The sequence below is a fragment of the Lolium rigidum genome, chromosome 2 (genome assembly GCF_022539505.1).
Source record: "Lolium rigidum isolate FL_2022 chromosome 2, APGP_CSIRO_Lrig_0.1, whole genome shotgun sequence".
Lineage (NCBI taxonomy): Eukaryota > Viridiplantae > Streptophyta > Magnoliopsida > Poales > Poaceae > Lolium > Lolium rigidum.
In genome coordinates, this window is record NC_061509.1 from 273353828 (window position 1) to 273370105 (window position 16278).

General features: G+C 48.1%; 1 protein-coding gene across 1 annotated transcript; it reads right to left on the minus strand.

Annotated features, from left to right (window-relative positions):
* Positions 1-12717: 12717 nt before the first annotated feature.
* Positions 12718-13897, minus strand: LOC124690948 (phosphoenolpyruvate carboxylase kinase 2-like). Its single transcript, XM_047224260.1, has one exon. It carries the CDS (start codon positions 13895-13897, stop codon positions 13034-13036), a length of 864 nt encoding a protein of 287 aa, XP_047080216.1. The 3' UTR covers positions 12718-13033.
* Between the last annotated feature and the right edge of the window lie 2381 nt (positions 13898-16278).

A 16278-nucleotide genomic window follows, 5' to 3' on the forward strand; every position in this document is an offset into this window, starting at 1 on the left:
GTTTACCTCTTATCGGGCCCGAGGTTCCTCAATAATGATGGGGAATGGGTTACATGCTACTGTTCGTGGTGTTGGCACGGTAGATCCGAAGTTTACTTCGGGAAAGATCGTGCAAGCCGAAGAACGTGCCGCATGTCCCTTCTATCAAGAAGAATCTCGTTAGTGGCTCCCGTCTTATGAAAGATGGGTTTAAGTTGGTGTTTGAGTCCAATAAAGTTGTACTTGTCTAAGTATGGAACTTTTGTTGGAAAGGGATATGAATGTGAGGGAATGTTGCGTTTCTCTCTAGAAGACTTCTGTGATAATGTTGTGAACCATGTAAGCACTAGTGCTAATGAAACTAATGTTTGGCATTCACGACTTTGTCATGTTAATTTCGGTTGTATGACGCGGCTTGCTGATATGAGTTTAATTCAGAAATTCACCTTTGTCAAAGGCTCTAAGTGTCATGCTTGTGTGCAAGCAAAGCAGCCTCGCAAGCCTCACAAGCCTGCGAAGGAAAGAAACTTGGCACCACTAGAGCTCATACATTCAGATCTATGTGAGATGAATGGTGAGTTGACAAGAGGTGGAAAGAAATATTTTATGACTTTGATTGATGATTCCACTAGGTACTGTTATGTGTATCTACTGAAAAGTAAAGATGAGGCTCTTGATTTCTTTAAAATCTATAAGGCTGAAGTTGAGAATCAACTTGAAAGAAAGATAAAAAGGGTTCGGTCCGATCGTGGTGGAGAGTACTTTTCTAATGAGTTCAATTTATTCAGTGCGGAACATGGTATAATCCATGAGAGGACGCCTCCCAATTCCCCACAATCCAATGGGATTGCGGAAAGGAAAAACCGTACTCTAACAGATTTGGTTAACGCCATGTTAGATGTTTCGGGTTTATCCAAGGAATGGTGGGGGGAGGCTATATTGACTTCGTGTCATGTCCTAAACCGTGTTCCAACCAAGAATAAAGAGATTACCCCTTATGAGGAATGGGAAAAGAAAAGACCAACACTCTCCTACCTACGAACCTGGGGTTGTTTGGCGAAAGTGAATTTGCCAATCACCAAAAAGCGAAAGCTTGGACCAAAAACCGTGGATTGTGTCTTTCTTGGCTATGCTGCCCATAGCATTGCTTATAGATTTATTGTGGTGAAATCTGGAGTGGACGACATGAATGTTGGCACCATCTTTGAATCAAGAGATGCTACATTCTTTGAGGATATCTCTACTATCTAAAAAGGAGGAACTGGTTCTGTTTCCTCCGCTCGAAAATTTTGTCCTACATATTTTCATCTGACTATTTTACCCTCCCACCAAATCTTGAGTTAGAATAGACCGATAATCACGCGCCACTAATTATTATTAAGAAAAGAGGGAAGCTGTTTCCGCATGTCTCGCTCCCCTCCCAGCGCCCGGCCGCCATCTCCCTCCACCCCCGTGCTCGGTGCACATCGACCACTTCATCCCCGCCGACGCCGCCGAGCTAGGCCTCGGCGCAGGCACCGGCGAGCTCCTGGCCGCCGCCCACGAACCCGCCGCGGCTGCCGACGACAAGGTCCCGCTCGCCGACCTCTCCCCACGGGAGCTCCAGCTCGTGCTCGTCTACTTCGCGCAGGAGGGCCGCGACGCCTACTGCGCGCTCGAGGTAACCGACGGGCTGTGCCGCGCCGACCGCGTGGACGGCGAGACCATGGATCTCATGACCGCCATCGTCTGCGGCTGGATCGAGCGCCTCGTGGGGACCAGCGGCGACGTCTCCGCGCTGCTTGGGGAGATGGACTGCGTCGGCTTGCGCCCTGGGTTCAGCCTCGTCCAGAAGGCCGTCGCGCTCTACTGGGACCGCAGCGAGAGGGCGCGCGATGTCGAGTTCGTCAGGGACGTGCTTAGGAGGGGCAGCGTTGGCGCAGGAGCGGACTACGACAGCGAAACTGGAGGCCCCGTCGGTTACCTCGCATGGAAGATGATGGTAGTTACCTGGCTCTATCTCCGTCTTGCTTATTCCTTCGTCAGTTATGCGATAGTGAGGCCTGTCTTGAATCTGTGTTCATATTCTCCTCAGGACCGTTTCTTGATTCTTAGAAGTTGAAACCGCATGCTGAAAGCCAGCTTAGATTTCTATGGTCCTGGATTTTGACACCATTTGTACTGGTGCGGCAAGGTCTGATCCATGACAATGTATCTGACAAGATCACCTCCCAACCTGCTGATGTGCATGGGCAGCGAGGTCTCCTTCTTTGGTTGCTGGAATGGTTCAGCTCGGCCAAGGATTATGTGATAGAAACAGGGGACATCAGAGGAGCGAAAAGGAATGTCAGGGATAGAAATAGGGGTAATTTTTCTTCGTCTATCTCATAGGGACCAAGAATTATTCGAAGGTGATATATTTATGGTGCATTTTGTTTAACATTAGCTGAGTTGATTCTGAAAAGAGCAAACAAATTCCTTTTGTTGGAGCACTCTGCGTTGTGCAGTCAGTGTCGAGCCTGTGTCTTCTCTCTACGGGATGTATTCTCACAAGGACGCGGACAACATGTAGCTGACTGGTTACTTTACAAAGTGCAAGTTGCATGGTTTCCTCCGTGGTTTGTCGCTGGAAATTCAGAGGTTAGTTTGCAAAGAAATTTCTGAAATATATGTTAAGACAAAACTGCTAATTATGCAAGACAGACGCAGATACTTAAGTTCTGATGATTAAACCATTGCAGGGATCATTTTTTAATTGTCTATGTTGATTAAGCCATTGCAGAGTCAACCCATTAGTTTGTACAACTAATTTGGTTCTATACAATATATGGAGATGATTCGTAGTTACAACTCAGATTTGTACCCAAAAAAAAAAATTCTACAGGGTGTTGGGTACTTCTATTTCAAAGTAAAATTAGCCATTTGCTACATATGCTTGAATTATGTTCTCTAACCTGAGTGATATTCCAGATTAAGCGACGCCTGCATACAGCTGGAGGTGTGGTTGTGTATACTGGAAAGTAAAAAGCCAATTTTATTTGAGAAACTATAGTGATACCTAAACAAACGATTAAAAGAAGCAATATGAATGCTTGTGTCAGTTTATGCTATGAAAAGAAGCCATATGAATGTTCTCGATTGTTTGTGTAACTTCATGCTATGAAAACAAGCCATATGAATGTTTGATGTTTAAATTTTCTATTTTAGAAGAATTCTAAAATCTGCACTTAATTTTGGTACATTACGTTTTCTATCATACATGAGCATTTCTATTACAGATTATATAATTGATGGAACACTTTAGCAAGTCTGCTAAAGTACCAGACATAAGGGGAATGAATATTTCTGTGAATGAATATTCTAAGCATGCAGCCTACACTCCATCTCAGGACATTACAATCATGTAAAACCAAGGTGATTAGAAAAACTGATGCGTTCAACAACTGTCGTGTATGCAGATCCTAGAGAGTCGAAGAGGCAGCGGAATAGCGAGTATTATGCAAAAAATAAAGATGAAATTGCAAAGCCGATCCAACCAGCACGGAAACTTACAAATCAGTCAGAGATGCTGGATATTGATGAGAACATGGTTTGTGGTATCCCAACTAAATTGGGAGTCAGCCAACCGTGCATACCACTACGACAGCAACGGTACTATGCGTCCTGGATGTAATGTTTAGAGAAATGCAAATACACCTGCCATTATTATGTACATGTGGCTTCAGTTGGTGTAATATATTTAACACAATCACACTTAAATGATGGAGGTCAGACGCAGGAAAATCCAGGAGTAATGAGACATGATCTGATAGCAAAAGCAAATTTTAGGAAAGCGGAGTTCATCGAACCAAATAACCGGTAAGAAAATATTGGCACATCATGATTATGCACTATAATATCTACCATGTGAGGTGTTCTTTTCAACGTACATGTCATCCTCGGTGGTTGAATGTCCCGAGCACTTTATATTTGTTCTCTTCTCAGTCAGTCATCCACCTTACTATAAATTTGGGTAATCTGAATACTTCATATATTTATTATTTGTGCACATTAAGGTCTATAGATTTACATATGTTGTATAGCAAGGACTGGTATATGCGATCTGATAAAATGGTGTTTAGCTGGGCACTTCTTTGTTAAGCAATATTTGACAGATTTGGGTCGGGTTTATAGTTGAACATTGGCTTATGCTTTATTTGCATTTAGATGGTGAGAAGTTTGTGGTGTTCCATCTCGTGTGCTTTTTGTCAAGATTCGGTGCAAATTCTAAATCAGGATAAAGGATATTGAATATGATACAGTTAGGAAGTTAAGATAGGATGTTGAACTAAATCTGTCCACTTGTTTGTATCTGATTTTTCTCCATATGGGGATTTTGAGAGAGCTTATTCTCATTTTTGGACTTGGTTTCAACCTTCATGAAGTAAAGAAGGTGTTCCCATATTAAATCAGTTGGTACTTATCTTACTCCATTCAGACCCACTTTATGAGCTTCTATTGTGACTTTTCAGAGATCCATTGACAAGTTTTAGTTGTTTCTTGCACTTTGTTTGCTTTCATAATTCTGGCCTGGTTATCATTTCAAAGACAGTTGTACTTTTAGTACATAATCCTCATTTTATGAATTACCGCACATCTCTCGTTTAGCTCGATAAATTATGCATACATCTGCTGAGGTTTACTTCACAACTTATAGATCTGTGTTATTGCATACGGCTATGGGAAGTCTATCTGGTGGGGTTGCATTTACAACTTACAGTTCTATATGTGGTGTTTCGAAATTATTTAACAAAACCTTTTGTGCCCCATCAGACTCAGATGAGCGTTCAGTAAAGGTTGACAACAAATGAGAATTGTGGAATGCAATTAAATATTCTGATGAAGCAGCAAAAAGGAGAAAAAAATGATGAATTTTCATTCATTGTTTTGTTGAGATGTTTATCCTTTTACCTTCATGTTTTAACCGTTTTGTTTTGCAGGACAACAAGAAATCCACATCTACTTGTGGTTTTTCATCTGGTCCAGCTGCACTTGTGTCATCGGGGCTATGCTCAGTAACAATTTTGGCAGATGGTGTAGGTTTGTATTCATAAATCTGTCAGCTATCTCTAGGTATTACTTTTGTGTGGCACATGTCTTGTTAGGATTCAATCTTCCGTTACTGTGGCATTGTTGGTTTCAAGTCAACATTCGGATGGACATATATGAATGGGTAACTAAGAAATGTTCCGTATCACAGGATATTTACCAGTATTCCTTTTAGGGGTCATAATTTATACGAATTAGGAACTTAAAATACTTTTAAACATCACTTCAGTAAGCTTTACTAACTTATGTTATCACTCCAAGCGATCCTAATTCGGTTAAAATGTCGGCAATTGGGTCTGCTGGTTCTATGTAGAATTTTAGCACACCCATTTTATCATGTTATTCAATTTAATGTTCAGAAAAATCCAATCACTCATCTAACACACAAGTTCCTAGCTACCCCAGTGTCCAGGCACGTGTTCTGCATACTAGCTCAAGCTTTTGTGCCCTAATTCTGTTTTGTGCTTTGTTTCGTCAGATGCTTTCTTCACCTCTTGATGGATTTGGTGCTTTGCACAAGTACCATTCCAGGTTTCAGACCGAGCAATGTGAATCGTCAACAATGATCTTGCTAACCCAGGCCGTAGTGTGTCAAGTACGAGTGTGATGTTTATTTCAATACTACCGGTTAAGCAAGATTGTAAGAGCTTGGTTTTTGTGAATTAATGAGATAACTTTTTCAAAAAGAAAAGATAAAGCATATCTTCATATGGTGAGGGTTTATTTGCTGAGAAATGCTCAACTACTTCACTTGGCATGTCTTCCAGAAAACTATATTCTATTTCCATTGAAAATATGTGTTGATTTCATTAACTCAAGAGGGTCATTATATGTTGCAGGAAAATAAATTGGATTCCATTTACTTAATGAAAGTCCTACTAATTGTCTAACATAGAGATGACTTGCATGATGAAAAATCTCTAGGTAAGATAGTGATAAAAATAACAGAAGCTTGGTCCAGGATTACAAGATGGGATAAAAATAAAAATGGCAGTGTATCGGTTGGGTTTTTTTAGCTTTATCAGATGGGTATTTGACATTGCTTGCGATGCCCAACAAAATAAGATCACCTTTTCTTTATATTTTGTTTTCCCGTGGCAACGCACGGGCATTTTTACTAGTATTTCCTATGAGAGATATGCATGGCATGTCTAGTTGGGAATCTGATCCAATACATGAAACTCCTATGGAGTCTGATGAGGAATCTGATGATGAGAGTTCAGATTCTGATGAAGATGACAATGAAGCTCCCACAAGGAGTAAGAGACAAAGGACCGCAAAGTCTTTTGGTAATGATTTCATTGTGTATCTTGTGGATGATACTCCCACTACCATTTCGAAGCTCTCGCATCTCCCGATGCGGACTACCGGAAGGAAGCGGTTCAAAGCGAGATGGATTCCATCTTAGCTAATGGAACGTGGGAGTTATCAGAGCGTCCTTATGGGTGCAAACCTGTAGGATGTAAATGGGTATTTAAGAAGAAGCTTCGAGCTGATGGTACTATTGAGAAGTACAAGGCTCGGCTTGTAGCCAAAGGCTATACCCAAAAGGAAGGCGAAGATTTCTTTGATACTTACTCACCTGTGGCGAGATTGACCACCATTCGAGTACTACTGTCATTGGCTGCCTCACACGGTCTTCTCGTTCATCAAATGGACGTTAAGACGGCTTTCCTAAATGGAGAGTTGGACGAGGAAATTTACATGGAACGACTCGATGGTTTCGTACTGCAAGGTCAAGAAAGAAAGGTGTGTAAATTAAAGAAATCTTTGTATGGTCTCAAACAAGCACCCAAACAATGGCATGAGAAGTTCGAAAGAACTTTGACATCCGTGGGCTTTGTTGTTAATGAAGCCGACAAATGTGTGTACTACCGCCATGGTGGGGGTGAGGGAGTTGTCCTATGCTTGTATGTGGATGACATACTAATTTTTGGGACAAGTCTCAAAGTGATTGAGGAGGTAAAAACCTTCTTATCTCAGTGTTTCGAGATGAAAGATCTTGGAGAAGCTGATGTTATATTGAACATCAAGTTATTGAGAGATGGGAATAATGGGATTACTCTTGTGCAATCTCATTATGTTGAGAAGGTGTTGAGCAGATTTGGCTATACTGATTGCAAATCTTCTCTCACACCTTATGATCCTAGTGTCTTGCTTCGAAAGAATGAAAAGGCAACTAAAGATCAATTGAGATACTCTCAAATCATTGGTTCACTCATATATTTAGCTTGCGCTACGAGGCTCGATATCTCATTTGCTTGTGTGCAAACTTAGCCGGTTTGTGGCCAACCCGGGAGATGATCATTGGCATGCTCTTGAGAGAGTGATGCGCTATCTAAAGGGAACCATGAGTTATGGAATTCATTATACCGGGCATCCAAGAGGACTTGAAGGGTATAGTGATTCCAATTGGATTTCGATGCTAAAATGAAAGCCACAAGTGGATATGTTTTCACTCTTGGTGGTGGCGCTGTTTCCTGGAAGTCTTGCAAGCGAGACCATCTTAACGAGGTCAACTATGGAAGCGAGAACTCACGGCATTAGATACGGCTACTCGTCGAAGCGGAATGGCTTCGTGAGCTCTTGATGGACTTGCCTATGGTTGAAAAACCAATACCGGCTATCCTCATGAACTGTGATAATCAAACTGTGATTGTCAAAGTGAAAAGTTCTAAGGATAATATGAAAAGTTCCAAACATATCAAGAGGAGATTGAAGTCCGTCGAGAAAACCGAAGAACTCCGGAGTGATAGCATTGGATTATGTCCAAAGTGCTAAAAATCTGCGAGATCCTTTCACAAAAGGACTATCAAGAAACATGATAGACCTTGCATCGAGGGAGATGGGTATGAGACCCACTTGAGTTGCCGAGGGGGTAACCCAACCTATGTGATCGGAAATTCCGTGAAGTAGGACATGGGAAAACAAACCGGAGCAACTGAGTTGAGAGAAAATTTAATACTCCCACTCCGCTGCAGATGCAATTCTCTCATAGCTACTCGTAAGGCGGAGTTGACAATGTCTTAATGTGTTACGAGCGGCTCTTGATGAGCGAAGACGCCGTCCTACGAGGCGATCTTTTGAAGAACACACCTATATGAGTGACACTCACTGGTCATAGTGTGGGAGATTTGGGTGAATCTCTAGTAAGCTCATGAAGGGCCGAGGAGTATGACTTATAAGCTCCACCGAGGGAAGGCTAAGGTAGCCTAGTACCGTGCCGGCATTGAGCGAAACTTGCTGCACAAAGGCCGACAATTCAAAGCATAGTCCATTGTTCGGTTGTAGTCAAGCGTAGCACCTTGCCTAAGTGGAAGTTCAACTTACGGTCTCCATCGAAGTGCGGGTATATTAAACGATAAATGGAACTAATGTGTCATCTGATGTGCATATGAGATATGGTGGGGGATTGTTAAATGTAGATGGGCTGCAGCCCAGTAAGGCAGCTCATATAGTCTACAATTCCTGAAATCTCAAGGCCCATCATGTTGGCAGCTTGGGACAGCCTTGGGGACAAAGTTTAGTCTCACATTGCTAGTTGGGAGAGAGTTGGAGTGGTATATAAGGGCTGCTGTTCTAGTCATTCCAAGTGAGTGAGAATAGAAGAAGCCCTCGCGCACTCCTCCTCCTCCGCCCGCCCGTCTCGGCTCGGCACGGCACATCACGACACGTCACGCACGCACGTCGCGTTTCGTGACTCGAGTTCGAGTTCGAGACACACTCAAGGAAGCCTAATTTTTTGCTTGGTGCACCAACTGTGTTGGGTACGTGTCGACCTGCATGTGCATGCTCGCCGCGTGTCCACTGGCTTCCTACGCGTGTCAACGCGGTCGGGGCGGCTCTCCTCCCGGGGTATACAAGGAGACCGATCAGATCCGGAGAACGAGTGCTCTTAGATCTCTCTCTCTCGCGAAGTTCCTTTTGCTGCGCTACTCTCTAGTCTTCCCCATCCCGGCGACTGCGTGCACGGCCGTCCGGGAGAGCAGGCCTCCGAAACCCCGTCCGTTGAGATCCTGCACCGGGAGACGGGCGATAAGGTTTTTGGGGAGCGTCTCGGCGCGGCGCTCGCTCGCTGTTCGTCTTCTTCATCGACGGTTCGGCTGCTTCATCGACAGATCCGACTACACCATGGGCGACATCAACAACTCCCATGGTGGTGGTCTTCTGCTGCTGCTGGTGCGACCTTCCCGGTCGCGATGTACGTGCTTTTACTCTTCTACCTTGCACTGCTACTTATTCCATGTTCAGATCTGATGCATGTGCTTAGTCTGATGTGTATGGTTAAGTATGCTTGTGCATCTGTAATCTTTCTTTCGGTAATTAAACTCACATGGAAATTGCCTAATAATCCAACAGGAAGTCCGTCCGGCGGGCAGCTAGCTCGAGCTTGGAACGTCCGTTGGTGAGCGCCGGCATGTGTGCACAGCCAGCTGGAGGCCATGCACAGTTTTGGAATGCGGCCACACGGCACGGCCCGACATGGCGACATCCTCGTCACTCTCTTCTCCAGGTAGAGCTTAAGTTGCTCGCATACGGCCAGCGTACCTCAACGCAGACGTTTCTCCCATGTTTGCATCTGCCTCTGCATTATCTTATTCTTAACAACCTTTCGTTGGCAATTTAGGATGTCGATCGGGAAGGGGCACATCGGTTAACAAAACCAACACATCCACTACCCCCCTGCACCCTTCTTATATGCGTAGAGTGGCGGCCTACGAAAACAACAACAAACAAAAAAAACATAGTACAATGAGAACCCTCTACTGAAATTTTTTATGTTTGTCACATAAAGTGCGCTCTTTCGACAGGAGAACATGAGATGCGCATCTTGGTTTTCTTAGTTAAGCTTTAGGTCCATATCGATCCTGGATTCCTGGCTTCCCATCATTTATAATGGTGTTTTTGGTTCTATATTTGCATAATTTCTAGTCGCGCCCCATTATTTTGATCAGCCGTTTTTAGATGCCAATTCAACTAGGATCGCAACTATTACATCACTTATGTTGCTCCATCGCCTCAGCCATGATTTCGCATTTGACTAGTAGAGTTGGAGGATGAAGCAACTAGCTTTATATTTACTTCCTCTTAATATGCGCAGGAAAATTTTAATATGTTGCCTTTTGCATTACGCAATTTAAATTTTACGAAAGTACCTAACCATATAATATTATTGATCTAATGGAAAATTTCAAAGATGTAAATCAAAATTAATCTAAAAGTAGAAACTAGTAAAATGCACTACGTCTCTTAATAACGAGAGTATAGGAGTAGTAGTATCATGCCTATCATTTATTGAGTATTAATTAAGATTATAGAAACATAAAAGAAAGAAAAATAAAATAATACTCCAATTAATTAAAATTTGGAAGAGAGAAAATAGCCTTCGCTTTTTTTTAAACACACTCCTTAGTTAAGACAAAAAAAAAACACCATGTTTCTCAATTACTACTATCTCTTTTCCAACTAGTCAAAATTTCGTTGTGCTAACTTGTATGCCGATTTCCGTGTTCGCAGCCCAACCTAAATAGACGTAAATAGCACTTTTGATGACCGAAATGCATCAGATCGCTGGAGATGAGATAAGGATATTGCCCAGCCGGAAAGAAACATCAACAAGGGGGCGCCCCAGGCGTGGGGATATAGTTAGGTATAGGTGGCAAGAACACAAAGAAGTCAGTTGCCAACTTTCATAACCGGCAATGGTGTTTCCTCTGGCCAAAGATCTCCATCATTGCATGCACGGTTTCAAGTGCGCAGCAGGGGCAACTTGACACACACACGGGCATGACTAGCCAGTTTCCCTTCAGCTTCAGCCAAGGAATCCGAAGCAGAATTCACATGGTGGCATGGCGCTCCATCACGGGAGAGCTAGGAAAATCCTGAGCTGCCGCTGCAGGAGAACGAAGGGAGGAGAGCGGTTGCTTCGCGAGCAGGGTGCAGAAGTGACCAGAGTATGTATTGGCGTCGCCCAACAGGGCACTGGTACCTTGGCCGATGGCAGGATCGAACACCCCGACGAACACGCTGAAGGTCACGAAATGGTGAAGAAAAGAGCGGGTGGGTGCACGAGGAGGTATTTTCCATTCGTCTTTTTGGAAGCAAAAGTGCGCTCGGTTTAAACATAAGGCTCGACGAGCCCAGCTTTGAATTAACAAAGCCATCAAGTGGCCGGGAGCACAGGGTAGCACGCAACAAAGAAAAAGAAAAGAAAAGAAAAAAAGAAAAAAAAAACTGGGGATACCAGCTCTAGATACAAGCCCAGGTGGTGAAGAGCTAAAGCCTACTACAAAGGAACAAGCAGACCAGGGCTAGGCCCCAAACTACAAGATCTCCGAGAGCGCCCAAGACTTCAGCAAAACACCGGCGGCTCAGCTTGAGACCCCAAGCCCCGAGCCGCCACTCCGCGGATCTGAACCATGCAGGACTAGCACACTGAGCATCCTGTCAAACAGAGCACCACCAACACTCCGAGAACTGGCTAACTACGCTAGCGAAGCCGGCGAAACTCCAGAGCTCGAAGGGGGAAGTTTCATGACAGCGCCTCCAGGAAGGGAAATGGCGCTCGCGAGCGTCATCGTTGTCGGCACAGGCCAGCTGTGCAATGCTTTCACGGAGGCTTCGGCACCCACCCCAAGAGAACACCTAAGTCTCAGCGCATGCCAATCACGACAAACCACCGAGTCGTTGAAGAACACCGGGGTGCCTCCTGCCACGACGCACCACAGACGGCCACCCTAGGCTCGGGAATGGTCGCGCAAAGGGGAGACACACCGTCTATATGGAGCCGGGTACTGCCTGACGCATGGCCTCAACGCGAGGGGTTTCGAGGAGGAGCTTGGATGGATCACTAGTAACTAGGGTAGCAGACAGAGCCCAGGGGCAGGCAACCGGCGACAAGTTGTGTGTCGTGGCCACGCCTCCAAGAAGGTGAACGGCGTCCAAGGACGTCGTCGTCGCCGGCAATGGCAAACGCCTTGCTTTGCTTTCGCAAACACACCAACGAGCCCGCCAGCGTCCCTGAAGGTCAGGGAGTCCAGTGGTACCACACTAGACCTGCTGGAACAAAAAACCGAGACACACCGTCCCCTAGTGGTCAAGGGTACACGAATGAGCCATCCATCATGTGATTGATATTTGATGCGATGGTAATAATTAAGAACCCACAAGTTGCAGAAAGTTCAGTCACGGGTACACCAGATTTCGCAAGTTGCAACATCAGCAGGCCGGTCACCAAATCTAAAGGCATACTGTAAGCTTAGAATAAATCTTTTAAAAAATGTATCAAGAAGAATTACTCCAAGTTTTCCGGTAACAAGCTACAAGTGTTCTGGAAGAACATAAAATCGGTGATGATAAAACGGATGCAGCACACCAGTAAACGGTACAAAAATATCAAGACTTTACAGTTCCATTTTCTTCGAAACAAAAAATATCAACTAGAACTGAAGAAGACAGCACAAAGGAATATAGATTCAAAACAAACAAGATGAACATGCTAGGGCGCAAGATCCACCACTAGTCTCCAGCTTTACAAATAAAACTATCAGGTAAGATACCAGACTTCAGTGGAGACATGACTCTGAATTAGTGTTCATCTTGGTAACAAACTGAAAGTTTTTTCGGACAACAGAAAAATTAAAGAGAGGTGAGATGGAAGCAACACAAAGCTGAACTGTGCAAAAACATCCAGATTCTCTGTTCCATTTTCACCTGAACAAAGTCTGCCTACAAACCCCTAACTTCTTCAGCTAGAAAAACCGAACAAGGCTGCACAAGGACTGAAGATTCAGAGCAAATATGACGAACAGACCTCAGGTGCAAGCTTCTGCAATTCAAGCTTCACGAGAGAGATCCGACCTAAAGGATCACGGAGATACTAGCACTATTTCTACCAAACTCCGGCACCGCCACTCTCCATACCCGGTAAGAAGAAATTAACATGGAAAGAGATTTATCAGGTGGAGCGCATGCGTGTTCTTCAGTTTCAGTCCGCCACTGCATTCCCCCCACGGCTCACAATCCATGGATGCCTCAGGACCTGCTCGGCGGAGAGCCTCCGGGAGACGTCCCTGCAGAGCATGCGGCGCAGGAGGTCCTTGGCCTCGGGCGAGACGTTCGCGAACGCGCGCGGCGGGAAGCGCAGGGTGCCGCGGAGCACGGCGGCGAAGATCTCGGGCGCGGTGGCGCCGTAGAAGGGGACGGTACCGGAGAGCATCATGTAGAGGACCACCCCGGCGCTCCACACGTCCACCTTCTCGCCGTACTCCCTCCCGGCGACCACCTCGGGGGCCACGTAGTAGGGCGTGCCGACCAGCCCCGCCATCGCTCGCCCGTCCCCGAACCACTCCGCGGAGCCGAAGTCGCCGAGCTTGAGCGCGCCCGTGGCGGCGTCGAAGAGGAGGTTGTCGGGCTTGACGTCCCGGTGCGCGACTCCGCGGCGGTGGCAGGCCGCGAGCGCAGAGGCAAGCTGGGCCGCGATCCCGGCGGCCTCGTGCTCGGGGAGGCGGCCGCGAGCGGAGATGAGGGAGAAGAGGTCCCCGCCGTCGCAGAGGTCGATGACGAGGTGGACGGCGTGGGCGTCCTCGAAGGCGGCGTGGAGCGCGACCACGTGCGCGCTGCAGGGCGGCGCCGAGGCGAGGAGGTGCACCTTGGGCTCCTGCTCGGCTAGGGCCAGGTCGAGCTGGTCGGACTTGTCCCGGAGCGGCGCCTTGGGCGTGGACTTGACGGCGAGGGTCTCCCCCGTGGCGGCGGAGTAGCAGCGGTGGACGATCCCGAAGCGGCCGCTACCGATCTCCTCGCCGAGGACGTACTGCTGCCTCAGAGCCTCCTCGCCGCCAGTGCCGGGCATGCTGGTGTGTGTTGTTGGTTGTTGTTGGGGTGTGGTGGTCTCTGTCCTCCGGACGGCGAGGAGCGGCTATAAATAGAGAGAGCGCGCGCGTCTCGCTGGGAGGCGAATATTCTGCTTTGCATCTTTTGGGTTGTAGTTCACGTGATCTGGGATCCTTTGGATATTCAATTTTGAAGAAACCGCCAGGACAGCAAGTAGATATTAGGATTCAGGAGCAACAAAGAGCATCTCAAGTGGACCGACCCATTTGGGACGTCTAAGGCTGCTCATAGTGGGGAGTAACATAAGGTGGTGTCATGCATAAGATTACTTAGCTACATATTCTTATCTTCATAAGTGGAAAGTAACTTAGAGATGGTATCATGCAAAGTCTCATTTATTTGTTAGTAGACTCATTTTATCTTGGGGTGTGTGATGTTATGGTAACATAGCTAGTTACCACCTTCCTCTCTTTCTTCATTTATTGCTATGCCATGTCACCAAAATACATTGAAAAGTGTGATGTTACTACCTAAGTTACTCCCACTATGAGCAGTCTAAGAGCATCTCCACTCGCGTCTCCCAAAGCGTCTTCCAAACCAATTTGGTGCGCACCGGATCAAAAAACGGTTCCAGCCGCGTTCCCCAAAGCCCAATTTTGTCCGACGCGTCCCGATACGGTGTCCGGCGCCCCGAGCCCGTCCCCGTCCCACAGGGGACGCTCCGGGCACGCCGGACACAATGAAAAGCGAGGCGGGGAGTGGCGGGGCTGACCCGTCAGCGGCACAATTAAATTTAACCTAACTGTCGCCTACCTCGCGGCCGAAGTTATTCGCGCGCAGTGACACACGACGGCATCTTTGCCTTAATGGCGACGGAGGGGCAGGCGAGACGTCTCGTCGGTGCTGCGCAGCCTCCACGCGTCACCGGCGTTCGCACGCCACCGCCCGTTCCCGCGCGATCTTCCCGCCTCTTCTCGCCTCTTTCCACGCTTTCTTCCCGACGCCGGCGTCTATAAAAGGTCTCCCGGCTCAATGGTAGTCACCACAGCCGCCGGCAACAAACACAGTCCTCGTCGCTCCACCGCCGTCTCCTCCACCACCAGTGGCAATGGCGAACCGCCCCGGCGCTGGCCAGTTCCCTCCACCGCCGTCTCCTCTACTTCCAGTCCGGAATCGCGAGTCGACACCGACCCCGCGGCCCGGGAAGAGCGGCGGCGGCGAGGATGCTGAACCAGCGTGCACACCGTCGGCCAGCCGGCGGGAGGCACTCGAGCAGCGAGCCCGCCGGCCAGCCGTGAGGCGGCGCAAGCGGCGGATCTAGCGGCGTTCGCGCCCCGGCCCCGCAGCCGACGCGAGGCCGCGGCGCGCGCAACGTGGCACGAGGAGGCGGCGCGGACACCGTTGCGGCGTTCGACGCCTCGGCGGGAGAAGAGGCGCGACGGTGCCGGACGGAGGAGATGGAGCAGACGGTGGGCCGATGAGCGTCGGCGCCGGCCGCGAGGAGCGGGAGGCGCTGTACCGTGAACGGCGGGAGGCGATCGAGCGCCGGCGGTGGGACTCGATCGAGCGCCAGCAGCAGCTCGCGGCGGAGGAGCGTCAGCAGCGAGAGGCGGCGCTGGCGGCGATCTGGGGGAGGAGGGCGAAGGCCGACGCGTTGGCGGCGGCGATGATGCAGGCGCCAACGGATGTGGAGGAGGAGGCGCCAATGGAGGAGGAGGAGACCGAGGTGGAGGACGACGACGACGAGGAGTTCGAGTGGTCCGACGACGACGGGCCGCACCCGGACGAGACGGCCGATCAGCAAAGCGCGCTTGTCGAGTCCTTCGAGTCAGAGAAGAAGCTCCAGGACGACGCCCGTGCCCGCGAAGAGACGCAGATTCGTCGCGCCGTCGAGCTCTCCCTCCAGGCGGTGCGGCAGGGGAGGGGCGGACGTCGACGCGCCGCTGGACCCGAAAATTATGCATGGTGGCCTGTACGCCATGCCCATGCGGCTGGCAGGTACACGTCGCTTAGCTAGCTAGCCAACAGTGGTAGGCTCGTGAGGATCGATCAGACAAAACGTACGTTTCAAAGTCGAGCCGCTCGCTCGCCCGCCAACACTGGCTTGGATTTCAAATTCGCCTTGTGTGTCGTCTGCAAGTGCCTCGCACCGTAGAACGGCAGAATTTGTGCGTCGTGCGTGCCAGCTGAAGCGGCTGCCGTCACGGTCAGAGATTCAGCTCCAGGCACGGCAACAACGTGCAGCATGCCGCAGCCGCGCCGTAGCGTAACTCGGCGTCTCGGCCCGCCTATTCGGAAAATTCCACAACACCGTGCGGCATTGGAATCTACTCGTTGTTTCCGCATCAGAGGCTGGCGGCGGCGACATGCCGCACGTACGACGACTTGGGAACGGTCGGT

Bases quoted from the DNA above. Each gene is read 5' to 3' on its own strand.
- LOC124690948 (XM_047224260.1), bottom strand. From the start codon at position 13,897: ATGCCCGGCACTGGCGGCGAGGAGGCTCTGAGGCAGCAGTACGTCCTC.